Source organism: Bos indicus x Bos taurus, chromosome 26, assembly GCF_003369695.1.
Source record: "Bos indicus x Bos taurus breed Angus x Brahman F1 hybrid chromosome 26, Bos_hybrid_MaternalHap_v2.0, whole genome shotgun sequence".
NCBI classification, from domain to species: domain Eukaryota; kingdom Metazoa; phylum Chordata; class Mammalia; order Artiodactyla; family Bovidae; genus Bos; species Bos indicus x Bos taurus.
In genome coordinates this window covers 29240130-29267356 of record NC_040101.1, presented here as the reverse complement: position 1 = coordinate 29267356, position 27227 = coordinate 29240130, and the positions used below count along the sequence as shown (strand labels likewise).

Genomic DNA, 27227 nt, shown 5'->3' with positions numbered 1-27227 from the left:
GCCAAGTACCCCTGCTGAATTTTTATTCATTTTACTGTACTTGTTTAGCTACTTTGTACCTTTTCATTGTGTTTTAAACAGTAAAAACATATGCATGAAACTCATTTTTTTCTGAACAAATGATAGTCATCTTGGTTGCAGTAGTATATAAATGCACCCTTAGCAAGCCTATTGGGATTTTAAAAATATTAAGCCGCATTGTTAGAAATAGATGTGGTTTGATGACTGCATGTTAAGCAGAATAAAGTATAAAAAAATCACTTGAAAAGGCAAGGTATAAAGTTTTTCTGTTTGTTTTTAAATCAGGCCTTTAGAGTCAAAAAATCCTTTAGAGTTTAAATGGACTATTGCTTCTGATGTGGAGCATATTAACATAATTACAGACTCTTTTATATAGTACTCATAGTTATTGCTAAGTTAACGTTCAAACCTTTGATTAAGAAGTCACAAAGCTGAATGTGTTCAGACAGCTGTGTAATATCTCTCCTGTTCACAAAACAGGACTGTTCTGGTTTTTTTTTTTCCTGTTTCTCATTTATTGATAGAAACCTCTCCTCCTATACTAGCTATTCTTTTAATGGTGAAATATTAAAATGCTGTATTATGATACATTCTGTAACTTGAAAGTTAACAAAAGCAGCTCTGCTCCTTCATCTCCTTGCCTTGTCACTCCCTGGTACAGTTCTCTCTTCCATCCTTCTTATCAGAGTATCTCAGTGCTTAGTTGAGCTTGTTTATCTTAAAAGAGCAGGAGGCAGGCTTTTAGGGAGTAAAAGCTGCATGTTCCAGTATAACAGGCACCAATGCTGTTTGACTTGAAAAACATTTGATCTCTTACATTAACAGCCCATGTCACTGTAATAGGACTACAGCCGGGCTGTTGTTCAGTTTTCTATTATTTTAGCTTTGAAATAACTGTTAGAACTGCTCCAAAATCTCCGTGTTTAAAATTATATATTGGCTGTCCCTCCAGGACTCGTAAGTAAACAAGGTGATGTGTGTGGCCAGAGGCAACATATTTTGTTAGCTTTGTTTTAAATAAGAACTTTGCCTATCTTAAAGGTGGTTTTTGTCTGGTCCCTGATAGTGTGGCATGACTTTGCTTTTGTAAATTTGTGTATCTTTAAACAGATCTTTTTTGGTTTTTAATGTGTGTGCTCAGTAACTATTAATTATGAACTTTAATATTTTTCTCAAATAATGAAGCATTTAGTTTTCTCATGAAGCTTAACTTGAAATAATCCTGCACACTTTCCCTAAGTACAGCAGTTTGTGCAGCAGTTGTTGAAAATGGGCAAGCAAGAATTTAAGGGGTATGTTTATTAGACTTAAATATTATATAGTTTTATTTTAAAATATTCAGTTCTTGGTAATTTCTGTGCCAGAGATTGTTTGATGGTTGGAATCAGGTAGCAGTATTTAAAGAACGGAAAATAAAATTTGTAAAATCAGGTGGTTATTCTCTTCCTTTTTAAGAGTACCTTACATTGTAACAGCGATAGAATGGCAGCTTATTGTAGTAGTGGTGGAATGGCCGCAGACAGTTTACTCCTTCCTTTTCTCCTTCCTCTATCTATCTGTTTTCAAGAACCTGGTTTGTTTCCCTGTTCTAATTCATTTCTCATATGATACAGCATTGCCAGGCTACCCGGCCCTTTCTTTGCATTTTACCTAAAATACATATATCAGCCAGCACAAGCATAATTGGTTGAAAGGCAGCCATCTATCTGAGGAGTTCTTCTAAATACTGAATGTGTCATGTGCTTTGACATGACATATCTGTAACATCTGAATACAGAAAGCACTTTTTGCGTTAGCTGTAGGTGTTGAAGCAGTAGTGTGTTTTAAGAATGTGAGCTGTGCAAATTCTAGCTTGTGAGGTAATGACAAGTGTTTGCCTGCATAGACAATATATTTTTCCCCTTGAGGTACCCGCACACCTAGTCTCCCTCAAGCTCATCATCTCTGTCAGGTTAATCAATAGGCACCGTATGGCAGAGGGTCAGTAATCAGTGTCATCGTGCCTTTAAATCGTGTTGAAAATTTGCTTAAAGCCTGGGCCAATTAACATCGAGATGATGAATGGATGGGAAGATGGGAAGAGCCTGACGCTCAGGGGCTTTGTGAGGAGGAGATGCTCAGCTGTTGAGCAGCAGACACCAGCGAATAAAATCAGCCATTCATGTGAGCTCAGTCCACCCACTCTTAATGATAATGTCAATCTAGCAAAATATATACACATTGGAGTTGTCACGAGTTCATAAATCAAAGGAGTTTGTCAAAGGCATTCAGATTAACGAGGCAGCAGCAATAACAAGTCAAATTTGCATAGAGAATTGCTCGAATCTCAGTAAATTATGATCCTGTTTTTCATTTGATTATTTGCTAATGTCTCAAGAGGGAGAATGATTATATTAGCATGCAAAATCTACTCCAGAAGTAGAAATCTGAGGTATAGAAGACCAGCACACTATGACAATTAATCAGTTTCTGCATAGTAGCATAAATGCACAAGGCCCAGAAATGAACTTCTTTTTTATTATTATTTCTCCTTGCCACTGATCCAAATGGTTCAGCTTGACAGAGACTTTATATTGCTTTAACAGTGTTTTGAATTGTGCCTGCAGGCAAGACATAGTTATGCAGCTATAACCAACCTATCCATCTGCCAACCAGATTGGAATTCTCCTATCCAAGGCTTCCATTAACCCCCACTGACAGCTCCAAACAGGATTAAGAATTTGGAAGCATAAAAAAATAGTTGTTCTTTGCAAATATACACAATCCCTTTGCATTTTGAGAAAGGCTGCATCTGTGTTTTATAATTAGTGTTGGACAGTGTAGCAGAGGGGAAAACCTACTTGGTGTCTTTTGGACTTTTGTCACAGGGAGTAAGGTGGTACTAATGGAAGTTCTGTGTTTGGTTGCCCCCGAGAGTGCTTTCCATTCCATCCAGTTCCTAATACTGTGCTTGGATTGGTGTATTACTAGAAAATATCACTTCTGGGAAACTTTAACTGGTGGATCTTGTTGAAGTTGAGCAATATAGGGAGGCTTTGAGGTGGCTGTGGTTTAATAGAATATGTCAAATGATAAACATGCTGGAGAAGCAATGTGCGTGAGAACATGCCAGAGAATATTATCTTATGAGGACACTTGAGGCCCTCCCTAAAACTGATCCTAGAATAGTATTCTTCAACTTCTGAACTTGACCTAAGTTTTCTCCATTGTATCCTAGAAGAATTAATTAAAATTTGTTTAAACACACAGTATACACACTACTCCCCCCACCCCCAGACACACCTTTTTTGTCACCTTTCATTGAATAGTTTGAAAGATTTTTATCCATGTAACTAACTCACCTTTTAAACTTGCAGAATAATAATTGTTCCTATTTTTGAAAATTGCAGGTCGTATATATTTTTGGAGGTTATAATTAGCTCCAAATCATATAATAAGGTAATGAGAAAAATATGAATCCAATTACTGATTTACAGATCAAGCCCATGCATAATATGATGTTTGCAACTAGCTATAGAAATTGGCCTCAAGATTTTTCTCTTTACATGGGTTGTCATTTTATATAATGATAAACAACTGATTCAAAATCAGAGTTTTAATTCACCACAATTTGCCTGCTTTGCTAAAATGATCAATTTTTCCTGGCTGCAGAGACCATTTAATTCTCCCAGTGAAGAGTTGTGGCATAGGTGGAAAACATTACTTCTAGTTTTAGAGCTGGTTATTTTATTTATAGCAGATGTCTTTTCAAACAGGCTTAGGCTGTTGCACCATCCAACCTTGAGCAAGATGCTTACTCAAAGATTATTATGAGTCATTATGAGTGGCTTGACTTTTCATCACTGTGTAAATTAGTTTAGTTTTTTATTTGATTATATAATCAACTCTTAATTATCCATGTCATCAGGAGTTGTGTGTTCGAATAGATAACTGAAAACAGTAAATAAGCCACTTACTAGGTAGTGGAGAATATTGCTCCATCCATAAACCTCTGAAAAGCTAGGAATACTTTACCAACCAAAGAACTTTTCCTTCTTAATGAAGGGTTGGCAAACTTTATTTGTAAAGGACCAGATAATAAACATTTGAGGTTTTGTAGTCCATAGGATCTCTGTCCTGACCACCCACCTCTGCCATTGCAGTGTAAAAGCAGCCACAGATAAATGGTAATAAATGAGGATGGCTTAGTTTCAATAACAGAGAAGGCAGTGGCACCCCATCCCAGAACTCTTGCCTGGAAAATCCCATGGATGGAGGAGCCTGGTAAGCTGCAGTCCATGGGGTCGCTAAGAGTCAGACACGACTGAACGACTTCACTTTGACTTTTCACTTTCATGCATTGGAGAAGGAAACAGCAACCCACTCCAGTGTTCTTGCCTGGAGAATCCCAGGGACGGGGGACCCTGGTGGGCTGCCGTCTGTGGGGTCGCACAGAGTCAGACACGACTAAAGCGACTTAGCAGCAGCAGCAGCAAGTTTCAATAAAACTTTATTTAGAGCAGGGGCTTACAGTTTCCTCCTGTAAATTATACTGGCATTAAATTGATAGAATGATAAGACTGTAGTTGGCTTTCACTTTGAAGTTTCTCTGCTGTGGAAACCATTTTTAAAGCTATCTGGATGGTGTGGGTATAGGGTTTCAGTTATTTATTAAGACCTTATTATCTGTATATTATGTAATGTGTTGCGAGGTAGAGGGAACCACAAAGACTGTCCAGTAAGCTTTCAGTCTTATTGGGTACTTGAGAGTAGATACAAACATTCATCTATTTAAGTGCCAAACTGTGTGGACCAAATAAAAATGTTAAGAAATTTCCAGTAAGATAAGATGGAATAGTTGTATACTTTCTTAGAGGAGAAGAAGTTGAAACTCATTTTAAGAATGGGTAGGACTTGAATTGATTAAGTAATTGTGTTTATAATTCTAGACTAGTGTTAATAAAGATCCTTCTAGCTTGGAAATTTCAAGACCAAATCATGTTTATGAGACTATGAAGAGACTTGCTTAACTAGGGCAGAAAAAAAAAAGTACGTTGAGGGAAATAACTTGATATAATGTAGCAGGAAATTCTGGAAGATCTTGAAAACCAGGCCTAGAACTTTATATTTGATTTCATGGAAACAAAGAGCCACTATACATTTTTGAAGAAAAAATTAGTGGTGATTAAGAAAGATTAATCTGGCAATAGTACTCAATCTAATAAACATTTAAAAACTCATATTATGCTCTCAAGCTTTGTGGGAAAGATTGAAGGCAAAGGAGAAGAGGGTGGCAGAGGATGAGATGGTTAGACTAGCATCACTGACTCAACAGACATGAATCTGAGCAAATTCCGGGAGATAATGAAGGACAGGGGAGCCTGACATGCTTCACAGTCCACGGAGTCACTAAGAGTCAGATATGACTTAGCAGCTGAACAACAACTACTGGAAAGTGAAGGGGGAAAAGCAACTGGCCCTGCCCCGAAGAAACCTACACTGCAAGGCTGGGGTGGAAGCTTGTTCATATGGAGATAAAACAGAGAAATAAAACAGTGTTTCCAAATAGAAGTAAAGTGCTAATTTGAGTGCTTTTCTTATTTTGAAGAATGCTAAATAACATGTAAATGGTGCAGGAGACTTTAATGGAAATTGGCCTAATTGTGGATGCTATCTGTACTAAGAAGTTTGGATTTATCCTGTAGATGACAGAGAGTCATAAAAGGTTTTTAGCAGAGGAGTAGTCTTTTTAGAACAATGATTCCGACAGTAGTATATGAAATGGAGCAGATACAGATTTAGGCAAGGAGGCCAGAAGACGATCTCAACAGTAGTAACACTGATAAGAGGTATTGGTGGTCTAGATTAGAGTAAAATGCAAAACTAAGGTTAGATCTATTAAAATACATGACTCAAAGGAAAAATTGAAGACCTAAAATTGGCTTCAATCTATTTAAAGAAAAAAAAAGAAAAGGTGGGGATGGGAGGGATGAGTAAAATTGACTCTGAGGATTTAAGTCTGGGATAGAAAGTTGAGAAGGAAAGAGCTAGCCTAAATGGGTGAGGATGGTAAAGAGTGCTTTAAATTTGGATATGTTGATTTTGAGACAGTTTTTTTTTTATGTGATTCCTTTTTTCTTTTTTATTCACCTCCGGGTTACTTCTGGAAACATTTTATCCAAAATACATAACATCCCTGAGATCTAACACATGAGCTTTAGTAGTATTTCATTTGACTTTTACCTACCAAGTCTGTTTTACCTACCCTTTCTGTTACTAAGTCTGCATGTCTGCAGCTGTTATAACTCTAATGCTTCCAGTTTGAAGTTAAATTCAAAGTTGTCAGTGAGGCTTTTATTCTGCCCTTAAAAATTCTAAATTAGTGAATGCTGGGTTAAGGCATAAATATTCAAGTTAATATAAAAGGTAACAAGTTATGTAGTAGAAATATTTTAATGCTAATATTTATACACTATTGTTACTCCAGGACTACACATACATTCTGCAAATAATTTACTATAACGAAATGTTCCATCTGAGTGTTGTGAATGAGTTGTTTTGAGCAGTCAGGTTTTTCTAGTTGGCTCAAGCTTAAGTGGTAAAATACAACTTTTATTTTTATTGAAGGAATTTTTTCCCTCAGTTTATTTTTCATTTATCTGACTTCTGTTTTTCCATTTATTAACATATTTTCTTCTGGATTTCATCTGTTTGGTTAATTTTTATTTTGACATAATTTCAGATGTACAGAAAGTTAAAAGAATAGTAAAAATAAATAAATAAAATCCCCTTATACTCTACATAGATTCTCCATGTGTCAACACATTTGCTTGATCTCTATTAATACATAAAGTGAAGTAAAGTGAAAGTCACTCAGTCGTGTCTGACTCTTTGCGACCCCATGGTCTATACAGTCCATGAAATTTTCCAGGCATACTGGAGTGGGTAACCCCTTCTCCAGTGGATCTTCCCAACCTAGGGATTGAACCCAGGTCTCCCACATTTCAGGCAATCAGTTCAGTTCAGTCGCTCAGTCATGTCTGACTCTTTGTGACTCCATGAACCTCAGCAAGCCAGGCCTCCCTGTCCATCACCAACTCCCGGAGTCCACCCAAACCCATGTCCATTGTGTTGGTGATGCCATCCATCTCCTCTTCTGTCATCCCCTTCTCCTCCTGCCTTCAGTCTTTCCAAGCATCAGGATCTTTTCAAATGAGTCAGCTCTCTGCATCAGGTGGCCAAAGTATTGGAGTTTCAGCTTCAGCATCAGTCCTTCCAATGAACACCCAGGACTGATCTCCTTTAGGATGGACTGGTTGGATCTCCTTGCAGTCCATTGCAGGCATACACATATATATTAACGGGCTTCCCGATGGCTCAGTGGCAAAGAATTTGCCTGCAATGCAGGAGGTGCAGGTTCAACCCCTGAGTTGGGAAGATCCCCTGGACGACGGCATGGCAGCTCACTCCAGTATTCTTGCCTGCTAAATCCCATGGACAGAGGAACTTGGCAGGCTACAGTCCATAGCGTTCCAAAGAGTCAAACACGACTGAAACAACTTAGCATGCACATTTATATATTAACATCAATTTATTTATTACTTTTTCTGAGCTCTTTTAAAGTTAGTTGCAGACACATGTCCTTTTACCCCTAAATATTTTCATTGTATGTTTCTAAGACCAAGGACATTCTTTTAAATAACCATAGTACAAATGACACAAATGAACTTATTTACAAGACAAAAATAAACTCACAGACATAGAAAACAAACCTAACCTAGGGTTACCAAGGGGGAAAGGGGGAGGGGTAAATTTGGAATTGGGGATTAACACTACTACCGTATATAAAATAGATAAACATAAGGACCTACTATATAGCACAAGGAACTATAGTTAATATAATAACTTGTAATGGAAAAGAATCTGAAAAAGAGTAAATATAAATGTATAGCTGAATCACTTTGCTGTATACCTGAAACACTGTAAATCAACTATACTTCAGTTTAAAAAAAAAAACAAACCCCAGTACAGACTGTCGAAGTCAGGAAGTTGAGTGTATAAATAGACTTTGGTACATCCATACAGTGCTACTACTTGCCAATAAAAAGGAAAGAACTGCTGAAATACGAAAGAACACAAATGAATCTCACAAATGAATGTATTTTTTATGTTAGATGAGAAGACAGACTCAAACAGTTACATACTATATGATTCATTGTATGACGCCTTAGAAAAGACAGAATTATTGAGACAAAAAAATAAATCAGTGATCCCTAGGGAAAGGAGTTTACTCTATCAAGGGGAATTTTGGAAGGTAATGTAACTGCTTTACATCTTGATTGTGGTAGTGGTTATATAACTTTATGGTTTTCTCAAAACTCAATAGAACTATACCCCCCAAAAAATTTGTTTTTCCACATGTTAATTTTAAAAGTAGAGAAACAGTCAGGAAATTAACATTGATATGATGTTATTAGTTCATCTATAGACTTGTTTCAAATTTTTCCAATAATTCTGATATTGTTCTTTATACAAACCTTATATCATAATGCCCACTCAATAATTGCCTATCAAGAACAGATGAAGTAAAGGGTGGAGAAGAAAATTGTGGATATGGGCTCGATAGTCCTTACCCCGTTAGGCTCAGATCACTTATTTTTCACTATATAATTCAGTGCAGAGGAGTTTACCATCAATTTTGTTTCAGCTCCTCCCCCCACCAAATAACTTCAGATCACAGGCTGCATTCAGTTTTGTTTGTTTAGTTTTCTTTAACCTGTAACAGTTCCTTAGTCTCTCTTTGTATTTTATGACCTTGACGCTTTTTTGTTAGGTACAGACTAGAAATTTTCTAAGATTTCCCTCAATTCCGGCTAGTCTGTTGTTTCTCATGAGCAGATTGAGGTTATATGTTTTGGGCAAGGTGAGAGTTGGACTGTGAAGAAAGCTGAACACTGAAGAATTATGCTTTTGAACTGTGGTGTTGGAGAAGACTCTTGAGAGTCCCTTGGACTGCAAGGAGATTCAACCAGTCTATCCTAAAGGAGATCAGTCCTGGGTGTTCATTGAAACGGCTGATGCTGAAGCTGAAACTCCAATACTTTGGCCACCTCATGCATAGAGTTGACTCATTGGAAAAAACCCTGATGCTGGGAGGGATTGGGGGCAGGAGGAGAAGGGGACGACAGAGGATGAGATGGCTGGATGGCATCATCGAGTTTGGGTAAACTCCGGGAGTTGGTGATGGACAGGGAGGCCTGGCGTGCTGCGATTCATGGGGTCACAGAGTCGGACACGACTGAGCGACTGAACTGAACTGAACTGAATTTGTATCATGAGTCTTACCCACATCTTTTAGTTACCCATAAGTAGAACTTAATTTAGCTTGATTGGACATAATTTACACTTGGACATAATTTAGAATTGGACATAATTTAGCTTGATATGACCAAGGGCAGTTGTGAATATTGCTTATTGGAATGCATCATAGTTAAAGATACAAGGAATAACTGTGCTACTGAACTGGGTGGTGTTGGAGAGCACAGTCTTTGAGAACCACCAAAGTGACTATCAGGTATGTTGGCTGTTTAATCATTCCCGGCCATCCTCAAGACTGTAGAGCTATTAATTTCTTATTCACTGGCTTTCTGGCTCTCCTCTTCACTTTGAGGAGGGTACCTTACTCCTTGCTCCTGATAACATGACTGTTTAATGTCACTACCTCTGTTTTAAGCAACAACATAATTGAATTTTTTGAATTGATTGAATTCAATTGATTTGTTTTCTCATGGTGGATGGTCCAGTAAAAGTAAAAAATGATTAAAAGAAGTCGGGAAAAAGAGCAAAAAATGTTGGGTTATTGAACTATCTAAAAAAGAACTAGCTGTAACAGTGTTTTTCTCCTTTTCTTGCTTGTTAATGTTAAAGTTACCTTTTTTTTTAGACAACAAAATAAATAATATGTATATCCTTTGCCCTGATTGAATGGAGAAGGGAAAGGAGCTCCTCTTCAGCTCTGTGTTCTGCTCTAAGGTAGTAATCATCCTTTAGCTCCCTTTATCTTTTAATACCTTAGACATTCTTATAATGCTCACTCAATAGTTTCCCATCTAAATCAGAAAAAAATAGAGGGTCAGGAGGAAGAAAATTGCTGATTTGGGCTAGATAGCCACTGAGCACTGAAGAATTGATGCTTTTGAACTGTGGTGTTGGACAATACTCTTGGGAGTCCCTTGGCCTGCAAGGAGATCCAACCAGTCAATCCTAAAGGAAATCAGTCCTGAATATCCATTGGAAGGACTGATGCTGAAGCTGAAGCTCCAACACTTTGGCCACCTGATTGAAGAACTGACTCCTTGGAAAAAACCCGGATGCTGGGAAAGATTGAAGGCAGGAGGAAAAGGGGACGACAAAGGATGAGATGGTTGGATGGCTTCACTGATGGACAGGGAAGCCTGGCGTCCTGCAGTCTGTGGGGTCTCAGAGAGTCGGACACAACTGAGCAACTGAACTGAACTGACTCATCGTATTAGGTTAAGATCACAGGTTTTTTTGCTATGTAATTTAGTGTAGAGAGTTTGCCATCAATTTTGTTTCATCCAAAGCACCTGTAGAGTAAAAATGTGATTTATAATGTCTTCAGTATAACAGACTTTCACCAGAAAGTAATTAAGCTTCCAACTTTATTATGATGAAATTTAAAAAAAAACAATTTTAAATATAGGACCTTACGTTGAATTAAACAGGTTTAGGTGATCTGAAATGGTATTTTATTTAAAGGAGGGTGTGTAACTTCATGGACTGGGAAGTAATTACTTAACAGATTATAAGTTTAAAATTGAATACTGGCTTAATTGAATACAGTTCATTTGTATAGGAGAGTAAAAGCAGTTAGAATTCTGAAGTTATTGAGCCTCTATCCCTAGCTTGTAACATAACATTTTTTTTTCTTTTTCTTTGTATTGATTTTAGGGACCTTTAATGTAAAGTGATCATTACAAATGTAAAATATCAAGTTAAACCTCATGAGAGATTTCTGGCCAGAAGGAACACCTTAGTGTGCTGGCCTATCAAGGTGTGACACAGAAGGCACACAGATGTTAGCCATAGAGGGCTTCTTGATACAAAATGCAAAAAATGTATACTATCTAAGTTTAAAACACCATTATGATCCTGTATTCAATTTCATACTTGTATGAAATTTTTCAGATAAACTCATGTTGGATATAATTTTTGGATCTGAAAGTAACTCCTCAGTTAGAATATGATGAATATATGTAATATAATGAGTAAATCAGCTGCACTTTCTAAAATACTAACATTACACACGTAACTGGATGAGAGCATGGCAACCCACTCCAGTATTCTTGTCTGGAGAATCCCATGGACAGAGGAGCCAGGCGGGCTATGTCCACAGGGTCACAAACAGTCAGACATGACTGAAGTGACTTAGCACACACTCATACATGTAATTGTGGAAAATAGAGCCCAAATAGTGTGTATTTCAGTTTTCTGTATTTTGCCTTGCAGATAGTGATTTACATGTGTTGATTACCAGATTTTTTTCAGTTGTTTTTTAATGTGGTAAAATACACATAAAATTTATCATCTTAACCATTTTAAAAGTATAGAGTTCAGTGATATTAAATACATTCATAATGTTGTGCAACCATCACCCCCATTCATCTCCATAACTCTTTTCATCTGGTTAAACTGAAACTCTACCCATTGAACAATAATTCCTCATTCCTTCCTTCTCATAGCCCTGGTAACCAACATTCTATCTTCTGTATGTATGATTTTGAATACTCTTAAGTGTGTTATGTCAGTGGAATCATACTGTATTTATCTTTTTATGACTAGCTTATTTCACTTAGTATAATATCTTAAAGATTCAACAATTTTGTGATATGTGTCAGAATTTCCTTCCTTTTTAAGGCTGAATATTATTCCATTGTAAGTATATACTGCATTTTACTTAACCATTCATCCATCAGCATACACTTGCATTGCTTCCATGTTTTAGCTGTTGTGGATAATGCTGCCACAAACACAGATGTACAAATATCTCTTTAAAACTCCCCTTTCAGTTCTTTTGAGTATGTACTCAGAGATGGAATTGTTGGATCATGTAGTAATTCCTTTTTTAATTCTTTGAGAAACCATAATGTTTCCCATAGCAGATATACCATTTTACATTCCCCCCAGAGATGCACAAAAGTTCCAGTTTTTCAACAGCCTCATCAATACCTGTTTTTTTGCTTGTTTGTTTTTGATAGTAGCCTACCTAATGAATGTATGGTACCTTGTAGTTTTGCTGTTCATTTATGAAATGAGTAGTGATACTGAACATCCTTTCATGTGCTTGTTGACCATTTGTATATATTCTTGGGTAAATGTCTATTCAAGTCCTTCATCCACTTTTGAATCAGGTGGTTCTGTTTTTTGTTGTTGAGTTTTTACAACATCTGTCTATATTCTGGATGTTAATTCCTTATCAGATAAATAATTTGCAATCTTCCCCCCATTTTATGGGTTGCCTTTTTACTCTGTTGATATTTAGAACTCTGAACTTGCTTCTAACTGAATTAGTATTTCCCTCTTTTTTTTTTAAATACTTTGAACTAAATAAAAAAATTTTTTTAAATTTTATTTTATTTTTAAACTTTACAATATTGTATTAGTTTTGCCAAATATCGAAATGAATCTGCCACACGTATACCTGTGTTCCCCATCCTGAACCCTCCTCCCTCCTCTCTCCCCATACCCTCCCTCTAGGTCGTCCCAGTGCACCAGCCCCAAGCATCCAGTATCAGTATCGTGCATCTATTTCCCTCTTTTTAAGTATTAAACATCTCATTGACATTTTAGGGTCTTCTAACTGCTATTTGAGTTTATAGTGGCAAGAGTGGATTTTAACTGTTAAACCCTGATTAAATTTTATTGCTTTGAGCTAACTAAGCACTATTTTTAATAAAATCAAATCTGAGAAGAGAGGAAGAGAAATAACTAAATTTTTTCTAGGATCTGACTTTGAGAACTTGGATCAATCAAACTTTACTATGGTTTAAAACTAATTAAGAGGAGGCAGTAATCCTGGCTTAAGTTGTTACCAGCTAAGTATGAGTGAAGTCACCCAGTCGTGTCCGACTCTTTGCAGCCCCATGGACTGTAGCCTACCAGGCTTCTCCGTCCATGGAATTTTCCAGACAAGAGTACTAGAGTGGGTTGCCATTTCCTTTTCCAGGGAGTCTTCCTGACCCAGGGATAAAACCCAGGTCTCCGGGATTGCAGGCAGATGCTTTACCCTCTGGAGCTTTTTTGTGTCCAGTGCCAACCTGCATTTCTAAAGAATGATAAACTAGACTTATAATGAATATGATCTGCTGGGCAGTGCTTAAATATAGATGAAATACTTTCCCACCTAGGTCCCTACATACATTTATTTATATACATGGGCATATGTTTTCCTTTACATAAGTGTATGTCTATATGTATATAAATCTTCATATGAACAAATACATAAATATACACGGTATTCTAGCTTACAGAATTAGAAATGTAATTCAGTTTACTCCCACAGAATAAGATTGAAGATAATGAGAACTGAATTAAAGCTTACTTTCTTTCACAGAATTCCTCAGAGAGAGAAGACTGTAATAATGGCGAACCCCCTAGGAAGATAATACCAGAGAAGAATTCACTTAGACAGGTATGAAATTCAGTCTTACTTAAAATAAAAAGCTACCAACAACAAAACAAAAGACAGGAAACCCTCAATTTGCCATTTGTTAAGTACTGGAGCTTAAATTAAGAATACTCTGAAGTTGGTCTGGCTCTCAAGCCATCAATTTCAATCAGTTAACATTGTTTTCCCAGTCATTTAAAAAATATCCTAGTTGTACAAGTACAGGGCAGTCATTTGTTTACACGTAGTGAAAACAAAATCAAAGGAAAGTTTTCTTATTCAGGGAAAAATAACTTGAAATGTATCTTAAATGCAGATAGTAGATAGTTTAAACCTTACTTTTTTATTAAGATTCTTCATACGCTAAAAAATAATAAAAACCAAAAGGGATCTACCTGTAATTAAGTTAGCTCCTAAAGTCTGAGCAAATTTGTTTGCTTTTTCTGGAAGTAAAGGACAATATTAATGACAACTTTAAAATAATTTTTACTCACCACAGTGCCCCGACTCCTCAAAGGTAATACATTCTTTGAAAGTTCAATTCTGTGGTGCTCTGTTTTTAAAAACTAAAATGTTAAAAAACATTTGGTCAAAAAATAGGTTCTTCTCACTGCCTGTAGCAACCTCTAACATCTTCCATCTCCCACTGGCAGCAAAAACAAGTTCTTATAGTGTTGCCAAAGAATAGGTATGCACAAATATTTATTTTAAATATAAAATTGGAGTAGATGAGCACCAGCAGTAGTAAAAATAGTTTTAATTTACTTGCATCTATGGCATTATTCTAAGAAAAAGAAGAGATTGAATATTTGTTGCGTGCCCACTGTGAACCTGATACTTAATTTTACTTAACCCTCACAAGAACCGTGTAAAGTTGCTAGATATGATTTCCAGTTTATAGATGAAGAAAATGGAGGCCGAGAAAGATTTGATGACTTGTTTAATTAGCAAGTCAGTGATTTGAAAGATCTCAGTGTTGCCAAAGCATTTTTACTTCAGCCCTCTACCTCTAATCTGTAGACAATGTAAATTTAGGGGAAAAGTATTTGAAATCGTGACACATCGTTCTTTTATTTATGTTAAAACAATTTTGGATGCAAAATTTTTTTATAAAAATAATTGTAAGTAGAATTGAATCAGTTCAGGAAGCCTTGGTAAATAGCCAGATGATCATCAAGCATTGATATTGTTTAGTTAGAGCGTTAACTCTTGGAGATAAACACCTGATCTGTAAATCTAAATATATAGGATGAAACTGAATAAGATAAATTTGGAAGTGGAAACACTCTGCCCACTATACAGAAACAACTGTCAGAAAACAATGACATGACAAAAAGTTTTGGCAACTTTATTTAAGCTAACAAACGAATTTTCACTCTGCAAAGTTATAAATTAATTTTAATAGGCTGATCCAGATGGTCCATTTGGAAAATGGATAGGCTGATCTGTTGAAAATTAAACTAAATTTATCTCTCTCATACTTCAAACTGAAGCAAGAGAGAGAATCGTGCCTATTAAGTCCAGCACATACAGATGGACCAGCAGGTCACACATGGGACTAATCTGATTCATTTAAAAAATAAATGCATACATTATTGAATCATTTTCTACTTGCAAGATCTGTTTTGTGCAGTGTTTGAAAAAAAATTAATTTTTTTTTCATTGCTTTTTTAGCAGGTTCTCTTTACCCCATCTGCTTTAATTTAACAACCGTTTTTTAGGTTTGTTTTTATCCTCCTAGTACTCCAAAATTATTTTTCTAATATATGTCATTCAGTGTTGAGATCCAAGCTCTGGAGATTAATTAGGTCATGAGGCTTTCCCCCCTTCTTTCTTTGTAAAGGGTTTTATCTCTATTCTCTTTGTGAAGAGCATGAACTCTGTTCTTGGAAAGAGAAATGGCCTTTAGAAATGGGGAAGTAAGAGATCCTCCTGGGGCCCTCAGAGTCTTTTAGCTTCTGGGTGTTTTAACAGCCCCATGAATGCAGATTTGTAAATTTATTGCAGTGCCATCTGGTTTTTTGCTGGAACCAGATTACTGTTGGCTTGTGTCTGTCTATTGTGGTGGTCACTCCCTAGGAGCTTGCCCTCTCAATCTTAGGGATGAGTGATGAATAACAGGGGTCAATACAAGCGGGTCACAGGGCAGCTGTCCAGGACTACTCTGAACTTGATTACCCCATCACCGAGTTTCTTAATGTAGGGTATAGTATAGAAGCTGTTTAAACACCCTCTTTTCTCCATGCATAGGACAATAATGAAATGCCATTTGCTCTCCCTACCCCACCTTTAGTCAAGTTATATAGATAAAAAGATGTCAGAGCTGCCTTTTACCTCAGGTCTATATAAGCAGGATTTGCATCATGTGGCCTAGTCCCTTAACTTGACATTCTTTTGCATACTATTTCTAATGGGGTTTACCACTCTTTAACTACTGATTTTAAAATACTGTTATGTTCTAATAAATTTAGTGTTGTTTTAAACTAATTTTAGAGCTTATATATTCTAAAGTATAGTTTAATCATTGTTGATAGGATATGAACACGCCTGTTAATTTAGAGTTATTTAACTGTTAGAGGAACTGAAAGAAGTATTATCACTACAGTTCTTAAAAAGGTAAAAGGGAATATTATAAATAGCTTTATACCAAAAATTTGGCATCTTTGATGATATGGACCAATTCCTTGAAAAACACAACTTACTGATACCAAAACAAGGTGAAACAAAATTTGAAGAGCCCTATGTCTGTTGAAAAAACTGAATTATCAAAAGGCCCACATAGTTTTCTGGTGAACTCTATCAAACATTTAAGGAATAAATAACACCAAAATAGAAAACAGAGTAGAAAAGAACACTCCCTGACTTGTATTATGAGGTTACCATAACCATAATTCTAAGACTTGAGAAAGACATTAGCAGAAAAAATATTGAAAGAGAAAGTCAGAAGACATTACTCCCTGTGTCACCAAGTTGTTTTGTATACCTGCTTTTCCATTTTATATCCAACATCAGAAGGCAGTAGAGTTGGGAGGTGGGGGTGGGGTGGGGGGATGTAATTATTCTTTTAATTTTCTAAATTTCTGAATAATCTTCTGATCTCTTGTTATTTTTAAGTGTAAACTTTTATTTAAAAGTTGTACAGAGTAGCTACAATTTTCTTTTTACTTTTATTCCTAGAATGTGAAGCCCAGAAAACCATAGCAACTGTGTTCATAGTACTCATATCTGCAAACAAGGGCAAAGGCCTGAGAGGATACATGAAAGTACTCATTACTTTTTGAAAACATAGCCTTACAACATGCATACTCCTTCTTAGCTTCACATTGGTGCTAATAGGATCTGTCAACCCTGCCTTTCTCTGTAATTGAGTAAATTGTGACCTCGGTCTAATCCCTCCCCCATCCCCCATTCCTTTTGTGTATGTGTCCACTTACCATCCTGAGAACGTGGGTAGTGATAAATAAAGCATTGAGTAGAGCCGTCTCAACTCTTTGAAAGCAGCATGATGCCAGCCCTCTAGTTATATTTCTTTAAGTGTTTACGTTTTTCGGTATTCTTTCTCTTGTGTAGCTGGAACCCTGGGGATGCAAAGCCATGAGAGAGGCCAAGAAGCTAACAAAGTAGCTGTCTCCCTTGTTAGCTTGTTCCTTTATTCTTTAAAAACAAGATAAAAACCATCTGGCTCAGGGCATTACATTTTCCTCCCCCATGCACCTCTATAGATGGAGGCTTCACCTGCAGTGAGGGTTTACATTGATTAGGGAGGGAGCAGTAATTCAAGCTTCCATCCTCTTCAAGGATACTTTGCAGTCTTTAAAGGTGCTGACCCACTGAGTTAAACTGTCAAGGGAGGATAAAAAAGTATCTTCATCCCAGGAGGTAACAGCTGCCAGGTTTTCAACACCTTGCATGCTGCTGGAAAAATGTCGCAATTGTCAGCTGAAGAAAAATGACTCTGTTGTCATTTTCTGTTAATGACTGGGCCTTATAAAAGGAACTGCATAAGCCTTTTAGAAGGAATAAGTAGCTGTTTTCCTTTCCTACCACCCCACCCCTCCCCTAAATTCCTATGCTGTTCTAAACATTAACTTGGAGTAGATGCACAGAAACCAGCGGTAAAGAACTTAAAACAATCCAGTGTAAGCATGGAGGTCTGATTGGCATAGCTCCTTTATACAGTTGGATGAGTAGGAGGAACAAGCACATCACTGACACAGAAAATGACATTATCATGTGTTTGAACAAAACAACAACAACAACAAAAAGTCATTCATAAGCCAGTGAACTGAGAGAAAACATACTGTATTTCTGCTCTTAGGAGGACAATTTGTTTTCAAGCAGCATCCAGATGGGTAAATACCACGACATTTCTTTTTCAAGAGAGCCACTTCCTTTATAAAAAAAAAAGAGAGAGAAACTCACTGAATTTACTTCCTTTAATAGCTCTGTAGTGTTTGTATAATATGTAATGGCATTCCCTTCTTTCTGATTTGATTGATGAGGGGGAAAGGTTTAATGAAGTCCCCCATATCAGGCTGGCAGGTTTTTTTTCCTATTTGTTTTAGGTTAGTCATTTTAATTGTATTGAGTAATTAGAAGGTACACACAGCCAAGGGAGCTTTGTTCTGATAATTGCTCAAGAAAACCCATTCCATATCTGCCGTTGTTTTGTGTTAAGATATTTCTCCCCCTAGTGGAAATAGTAAGCACTTTGGCTTGGCAGTAGGCAAGGTGTAATTGCAATATGACAAACTGTGCTTCAGGGACTATCTTGTAAATACTTTAGTTTGGGGTTTGGCATTATTTCATTATATAGGTATGTTTTTTCCCCTATGAAATTCCTACTTCTTTTTTTTCTCCTGAAGTGCTTTGGGCTTCGGATGGAAAAAAATTGCCTGAGATGTTTATTAAAAAAAAACAACACAAAAACATAGTGCATCCTGGGTAATGTTTTGCAGCTTGACTTAATTTTAGTCATCTGTTTTAATTACCTATTTATAAAAATGCTTTTGCATTTGTAGACATTATTTAATACTTCAGAAGAAGCACCTCATTTGAAATAAATAAATTGTACTTCTTTTAAATAGTCCGTGTAAAAGACCTTAAAGGTAATTAATGTAGGTCTCTTAAGTAAGACAAAAGTCATCTTTCCAAGTCTGATGAAGTGATTTGTTTATTTAACTTCCCACTTTGGCTGAATCCTTTAGAGTCTAATAACTTTTTTGTTTTTTAAACATGGCTTTTGCAATTTGTGTCTTGCTACAAAAACCCGTTTTCAAAAAGAAGCAATTTAATAATCAGCAGTCTTAAAATTACTTTGAGGAAGGAAGACCGTATAGGGGGTTGGCATTTTGTTTTATTTTTATTTCAGTGTAATCATTCTTTGATAAATTGTGTAATCACTGACTTAGTAGAAAAAATATTATTGAACTCCTGGGTTGCAATGACCATAAAAAGTATATTTTCATATAGAGACATAAGATACTGTGAATAAATTATAAAGGAAACAGTTTATATGCTGGTTGAAGTCCATATGGGCCCAATTTATTTTGTGTTCAGTGCTTAATCTGGATGTACCATTAAAAAGGTAGGAGGGGCTATTGTACCCAGTTGCATGAGTCCTTAAAAAAAAAATCTACCATAAGAGCAACATGGAATGAGATCAGATACAGCTTTGCATCTATTGAATGAGATTTGATAGCATCATTGTGGCATTTTTAAAGTTCAGTTTCACCTTTCCTAGGTGTTGCTTTTAGTTTGCTTTCTCTGTCCTATATATATATATATATTTCTATATATATATATCTGAAGGTCCCTGTATACTCCTTCCCACCCCCCAGTCACTAGCCATTTTCATTATAGTATATCTTGTTTTGCTATAGGGCTGCTGAACAGATTTCTTAAGCAGCTTTTTGCAAGGTTAAAAAAAATGCAGCCTGGTAACAAGTTTGTGTCATTTTAAATATATACCTTCTAGTAAATAAGGAGAAGTCTGGCAATCAATCCCTTTTAGTGTGTTATATGTTTCACCTGACAACTAAACCTTCTATTGATTAGCCATTACTTTGTTAGATAATCCTATGTCATTGAATCCATTGTAAAAAATTAAACTCTTTAAAATGTTTTACCCTAGCAGCAGTGTGAAAATTGAAAACTTGTTCAGAATTACAGCCTGCTTTTACAAAGCAGGTAGTTTTCAGCAAGGCATCTTACTGGTTTATGCTTATGTGCTTTATATGCTATATAAAAACGTATTAAAGTACTCCAACGCAAAGCTCTCTGCCTCTGGTTTAGCAATGAAGCTACCTTTTCAGATGTTGTGTGGAGATAGAACCTATCTTGCCTGTGGCTGTTATACTCACTAGTTTGTTTTAGCTGAAAGGAGTCTTACAATAGTAAAATACTGAAAGTAAAATATTGGATTCTTTGGCCTTTTTGTTTCATACTGATCTAAGGACTCTGACCAGTTTTAGTTTACTAATCTAGGTGACTTCCTTTGGAGAAAAAGAAGATCATATACCCATTTTACAGATGAAATGTCTAAAAAATAAAAACCTGTATATATCCTTGGGCTTCCCAGGTCGCGCTAGTGGTAAAGAACCTGCCTGCCATTGAAGGAGACTTAAGAGACATGGGTTCAATCCCTGGGTCGGGAAGATTCCCTGAAGTAGGAAGATTCCAGTATTCTTGCCTGGAGAATCCCATGGACAAAGGAATCTCTCAGGCTACAATCCATACGGTCGCATAGAGTAAGACATGACTGAAGCGACTTAGCATGCATGCACATCCCTACTCTGGAAACTCCTACAAGTTCCTGAATCTAACTAATGTTCCCCTGAGTTGTATTATACTCATTTCTGAGGGTAAAAAAATTTTGGAGAAAAATTCGTTTTCTACCTGCCATGACTTTTTTTTTTTTCTTCAGAAAAATAAAATAACATTTTTATTAACTGTTCAAACCTCTAGTGCTTTATCCCCGAAATGTTAACTGCATACTTTTATATTTTCATTGAAATAAAGATGTCATACAGTGAATTACATATATATTAATTGCATAAGTCACTGAATTTTTGACATCTTTTCAACTATGTAACCACCACCCCAATCAAGCTATAGGACATTTTCATTACCCAAGAAAGTTCCCTCATTCTCCTTTCCAACCAGTTTCCCTGTCCACAATGAATCAAACATTGATCAGCTTCCTGTCATAGATTAGTTTCACCTTGCTTGAATTGTGTGTAATAGAATCATACATGTTGGGGTCTCACTCTCACTCAGCATAATGTTTATGAGATTCACTATACTGCTGTGTTTATCCAGTTGTTCATTCTCTTTTACTGTATAATATATTCCATTGAATAAATATACTACACTTTGTTTTCTTCGTTTGATAGACACTTGAGCTATTTTCATTTTTTTAAAATGAAGTTGTTATGAATGTCCTTTAAGTTTTTTTGGTGAGCATGTGTTAAATACTTTTTCATGTATTTATTGGCTATTAATATATTTTCTTAAGTATCTGGGGGTTTTTTTGCATTAAACAAATTGCATTGTCTGTCTTCAGTTGCTCAGTTGTGTCTGACTCTTTGCGACCCCACGGACTGCAGCACACCAGGCCTCCCTGTCCATCACCAACTCCCAGAGCTTGCTCAAACTCATGTCCATTGATTGAGTGGGTGATGCCATCCAACCATCTCATCCTCTGTCGTCCCCTTCTCCTCCGCCTTCAAACTTTCCCAGAATCAGGGTCTTTTCCAATGAGTCAGTTCTTCGCATCAGGTGGCCAAAATATTGGAGTTTCAGCTTCAACATCAATCCTTCCAATGAATATTCAGGAATGATTTCCTTTAGGATGGTCTGGTTGGATCTCCTTGCAGTCAGGGACTCTCAAGAGTCTTATCCAACACCACAGTTCAAAAGCATCAGTTCTTCAGTGCTCACCTTTCTTTATAGTCCAACTTTCACATCCATACATGACTACTGGAAAAACCATAACTTTAACTAGATGGACCTTTGTTGGCAAAGTAATGTCTCTGCTTTTTAATATGCCATCTAGGTTGGTCATAACTTTCCTTCCAAGGAGTAAGCGTCTTTTAATTTCATGGCTGCAGTCACCATCTGCAGTGATTTTGGACCCCCCAAGAGTAAAATCTGTCACTGTTTGCATCATTTCCCCATCTATTTGCCATGATGTGATGGGACCAGATGCCATGATCTTAGTTTTCTGAATATTGAGCTTTAAGCCAGCTTTTTCACTCTCCTCTTTCACTTTCATCAAGAGGCTCTTTAGTTCTTCGCTTTCTGCCATAAGTGTGGTGTCATCTGCATATCTGAGGTTATTGATATTTCTCCCTGCAATCTTGATTCCAGCTTGTGCTTCATCCAGCCCAGTGTTTCTCATGATGTACTCTGCATATAAGTTAAATAAGCAGGGTGACAATATACAGCCTTGACATGCTCCTTTCCTGATTTGGAGCCAGTCTCTTGTTCCATGTCCAGTTCTAATTTGCTTCCTGATCTGCGTATAGGTTTCTCAAGAGGCAGGTCAGGTAGTCTGATATTCCCATCTCTTTAAGAATTTTCCACAGTTTATGGTGATCCACACAGTCAAAAGCTTTGGCATAGTCAATAAAACAGAAATAGATGTTTTTCTGGAATTCTCTTGCTTTTTCGATGATCCAGCAGATGTTGGCAATTTGATCTCTGGTTCCTCTGCCCTTTCTAAAACCAGCTTGAACACCTGAAAGTTCACGGTTCACATACTGTTGAAGCCTAGCTTGGAGAATTTTGAGCATTACTTTGCTAGCATGTGAGATGAGTGCTATTGTGCTGTAATTTGAGCATTCTTCAGAAAAGGCAATGGCAACCCACTCCAGTACTCTTGCCTGGGAAGTCCCATGGATGGAGGAGCTTGGTTAGGTTACAGTCTACGGGGTCGCGAAGAGTTGGACATGACTGAGTGACTTCGCTTTCACTTTCACGCATTGGAGAAGGAAATGGCAACCCACTCCAGTATTCTTGCCTGGAGAATCCCAGGGACAGGAGTCTGGTGGGCTGCCATCTATGGGGTCGCACAGAGTTGCACACGACTGAAGCGACTTAGCAGCAGTAGCAGTTGAGCATTCTTTGGCATTGCCTTTCTTTGGGATTGGAGTGAAAACTGACCTTTTCCAGTCCTGTGGACACTGCTGAGTTTTCCAAATTTGCTGGCATATTGAGTGCTGCATTTTCACAGCATCATCTTTTAGGATTTGAAATAGTTCAACTGGAATTCCATCACCTCCACTAGCTTTGTTTGTAGTGATGCTTCTTAGGCCCACTTGACTTCGCATTCCAGGATGTCTGGCTCTAGGTTCAAACCATCGTGATTATCTGGGTCATGAAGATCTTTTTTGTCTATCTTAGTTCTAGATAACAGACCTTTGTCAGATATGTGTTCTGAATATCTTCTCACAATCTGTATCTTGCCTGTTTATTCATGGTGTGTTTTTGATGAGAAGTTTCTGATTTTTGAATGAAGTTCAGTCAGTTAACCCGTACCTTCTAGAATTTACTCCAGAAGCTTTATAAAATTTAGCTTTTACCTTGAATTCTGGCCCATTTCAAATTAATTCTTAAGTGTGCTGTGAGATAAAGTTTGAGGCTCATTATTTTCCCATACTTTTTTTGGACTGAAAATTATTAAGATAGTTTATTTCTTCCTTCAGTTTATTATTAACATTGTAGTGTACTTACTTTCTGATTTGTTTGCTTGGCTAGTGATTTTAGTATTTATTTGTTTAATTATTATTTATATTTTTATTAAAATATAGTTGATGTATTTCATACCATACTATAATAAGTTACAGGTGTACAGTATAGTGATTCACAGTTTTTAAAGGTTATACTACATTTATACTTACTATAAAATTTTGGCTATATTCCCTGTGTTGTACAATCCCCATACTTTTTTTATTCACTTGGTTTGGAACCATTGCTGAAAAGACTTTCCTTTCCTCCATTGAATTACATGGGTGCCTTTGTCAGAAATCAGTTGGCTGAACAAATGTAGTCTATTTCTGAACCTCCTGGAAAGGAGGCTGCTTGCTGCTGTATGCAGAGCAAAGGGTATCAGTGGCTGAGGCCCTGACCAACTCCTACTTCATGTCCCTGCTTGACACAGAAGATGAGTTCAAGGTCTTCTGTTTTTTTAGAGGTGTCTGTCCTTGCACTGAACTCTGCACTGTCTTGATTATTGTAGCTTTGTTGGAATCAGGTAGTGTGAGTCCTCCACATTTTTATTTTTAATATTGTTTTGGCTATAGTTACTTTACACTTCTATATAAATTTTAGAATCGTTAGAATTTCTATTAAAAAGAAGTCTGTGGGGTGTTGATTTGGATTTTTTTGAAACTCAAATATCTATTTGCATAGAATTAACTGCTCAATAATAAGAGTCTTCCAGTGTGCGGACATGGTCTGTATCTCCATTTGTCTTTTAAAATTTTTCTAAGCCTTTTTTTTTTCGGTTTTCAGTGTACATTTTGTGTATGTAGTTTGTTAGATTTATTCCTAAGTATTTAATGTTTTTCAGTGCTATTATAAACTTTTCTCATTCTCTGATTGTTGTTAGAGTATATAAATGCAGTTGGTTTTTAACAGTTGTCTTTGTTTCCTATCATTTATGAATAAAGAGAATTTTTTTCTTTTCAAATTTGCCTTTTGTTTCTTTTTTCTTTATTTGAATTGCTAAGGCCTCCATATAATGTCGAATAGATGTGGTAAAGGACATCTTGGCTTTGTTCCCAGGCGTGAGAGAGTTTTAAATAGTCTTTCACCACTAAGAATGATGTTAGTTGAACTTTTTTACATGCCCTTTATGGGATTGAAGAAGTTCCCATTTATTTCTAGCTTGCTGAGGTATTTTTTTTTTAATTATAAATTGGTGTTTAATTTTGTTAAATGCACCTCCCATTCTGTTAATATGGAGAATGACATCAGTTGACTTTGTTAAGAAGTTTTGTGTCTCTGTCCATAAGGGATATTAGTTTGTAGTTTTTTTTTTTTTTTTCTGATATCTTTGTTGTGATGTTCTTCTTCCTTACTGTTTAATAGAATTCACCAGTAACACTGTCTGGCCCAGAAGTTTTCTTTGTGGGAAGATTTTTATTTAAATTTTATGTGTAATGTACTGTGCTTAATTGCTCAGTCATGTCCAGCTCTTTGCAACACCATGGACTACAGTCTGTCAGGCTCCTATGTCCATGGGGATTCTCCAGGTAAGAATGCTGGAATGGGTTGCCGTGCCCTCCTCCTCGGGATCCTCCCAAACCAGGAATCAAACCCAGGACTCCCACATTGCAGGCTGATTCTTTACTGCCTGAGCCACCAGGGAAGCCATTTTTGTGTAATAGTTTCTAATAATTTCAACTTCCTTAATAGTTACAGAGCTGTCTGTTGTTAATTTAGTCGCTAAGTCATGTCCAACTCTTTTACAACCCCATAGCCCACTAGGTTCCTCTGTCTGTGACTGGAGTGGGTTGCCATTTCCTTCCCCAGGGGATCTTCCTGACCCAGGGATTGAACTGCGTCTCCTGCATTGGTAGGCAGAGTCTTTACCAGTGAGCCACCTGGGAAGCCCCTATAGAACTGTCTAGATTTTCTGTTTCTTATTCTGTCAGTTTTGGTCATTTGTATCTTTCAAGAAATGTATCCTATTTTATTCAACAGATTGTAATCTATTAATATCTTTTATTTTATTTTAATACTCATCCATTTTGTCAAATGAGAGCCCATTTAGGCTGGCATCTGTGCCCCTATGATATATGTCCATCGTTTCCTGAGTATTTCCAGGTTTGTTTTGTATTTATTCTGTCCATTCCAGGAATCAACCATTTCTCCAGGGAGCTATGGCTCCTTGTAGTGCAGAATTGTATTTAGAAGCCAGGATTTAAATGTTAACTTTTATTTTATATCTGTATTATATATTTTGAAAACCATGAGTTCACATTGATAGCTCCAGTTCCAATACAGTGTCAACAGGGTTTGTTTTAGGTTTTTCCCTTTTCATATTTGTAATTCTCCTTTAATGATAAGAAACCCGGTTTGAGTTTTTTCCTCTTAGCACTTTAAAAAATCCTGTTCCTTGGGAGCTCCCTGGTGGTCCAGTGGTTAGCACTTGGCACTTTCACTGCCAAGGGTTCAGTTCAATCCCTGCCACGAGGTGCAGCACCCCCTGCAAAAAAAAAAAAAAAATTTATTCCTTTGTCTTCTAGACTTCACTGTTTTGGGTGAAAAATCTGCCATTATTTACATTGTTGCTCCCATATATATGGCATACCCTTTTTCTTTGGCTGCTTTTAAGGTTTTGTTTTTGTTACTGATTTTCAGCAGTTTTGACTGTCTTGGACCTAGGTTTTATTTTCTGATATTTAGGGGTTTTTGTATTTAATCTTTTGGGGTTTACTGTTCTTATAGTAGCAAGGCAATGGTTTTCACCAAAATTTGAGAAATAGTTGGTCACTATTTTTATAACTTTCTGTGCCCCATTTTTGCCTTTCTTCTGGGTCTCCAATTCCATGATACTAGATCATTGAAAATTGCCCCACAGGTGACTGAGACTCTTCTTTTTTTTTCTTTTACCCTTTCTATGCTTCACATTATTTCAGTTGATCTGTTTTTTAAGTTCATTGGCCTTTTTTTGTGCCATCTCCAACCTGCTTTTAAGCTCATCCAGTAAATTTTTAATTTCAGGTAACATATTCATCCATTCTAGAATTTGTTTGGCTTATTTTATTTTATTTTAATGGTGAAAATTTCCATCTGTTTACTCACTGTGATTGTATTTTTCCTTAAGTTGTTGAACATATTGGTTATAGCTTCTGTAGAACCTTTATGAACTGATTCCCATCACTAGATCATCTCGTGGTCATTTTCTGTTGGTTTCTTTTTCTCTTTACTATGGCTGCCTTTTCTTCTTCTCATGTCTAGTAGTTTTTATTGTTTACAGGACATTATAAACAATACATTGTGGAGACTCTGGTTTCTTTTATCTTCCTCTGTTTATCTTACTGGCTGATCACTGTGACTTCATAGAGTCTGGTTTTATGTTTGTTAGGGCAGGTGTGTTTTGGTTTTGCCCTTAGTCCTGAGGCATTATCCCTTAGTCCTCAAGACTTACTCTTTAGTCTGAATGCAGGGTCTTTCTAAGCTTTCATTAGAAAGTTTGATGTGCTTATGAAGCTCCTCTAAACTCAAATTCAAAACCCTGTGTCTCCTCATGGGCAGCAGCTGGAATCTCTTTTCATATCTTTCAGTCTTCTAGCTATTACTTTATTTTGGAATATTTGGAGTCTCTCATTCGTGTAAGTAATTTGAAGGTTAGCCGTAGATTTGAGAGAAATTTATATGCATGTTTTGATGCTTCCTCCCTGCCAGAGGAAGGACTGGCTCTTTCTGTTTTCTATTTTTCTTCTCAATTTCGAGCCACTGCGGCTGCCCTGAACTCCCCAAGCCAATAGACTGTCTTTCTAATTGAAGTTTTAGCCATCCTGCATCAAAT

General features: G+C 36.7%; 1 protein-coding gene across 15 annotated transcripts in view; it reads left to right on the top strand.

Moving 5' to 3' along the window:
- Positions 1 to 27227, top strand: part of BTRC (beta-transducin repeat containing E3 ubiquitin protein ligase) — a 175756-nt gene that overhangs the window by 80481 nt on the left and 68048 nt on the right. For 6 of the 15 annotated variants that reach the window (XM_027529286.1, XM_027529282.1, XM_027529284.1 and 3 more), the window contains one exon: positions 13634 to 13711. The exons of 5 other annotated variants lie outside the window; for them this stretch is intronic. In XM_027529286.1, coding sequence (XP_027385087.1) covers positions 13634 to 13711 — 78 coding nt within the window. Of the gene's footprint in view, positions 1 to 828; positions 992 to 13633; positions 13712 to 27227 lie in introns of those variants that run through there. 4 more of the 15 variants (XM_027529295.1, XM_027529294.1, XM_027529297.1 and 1 more) reach the window with 4 other exon arrangements.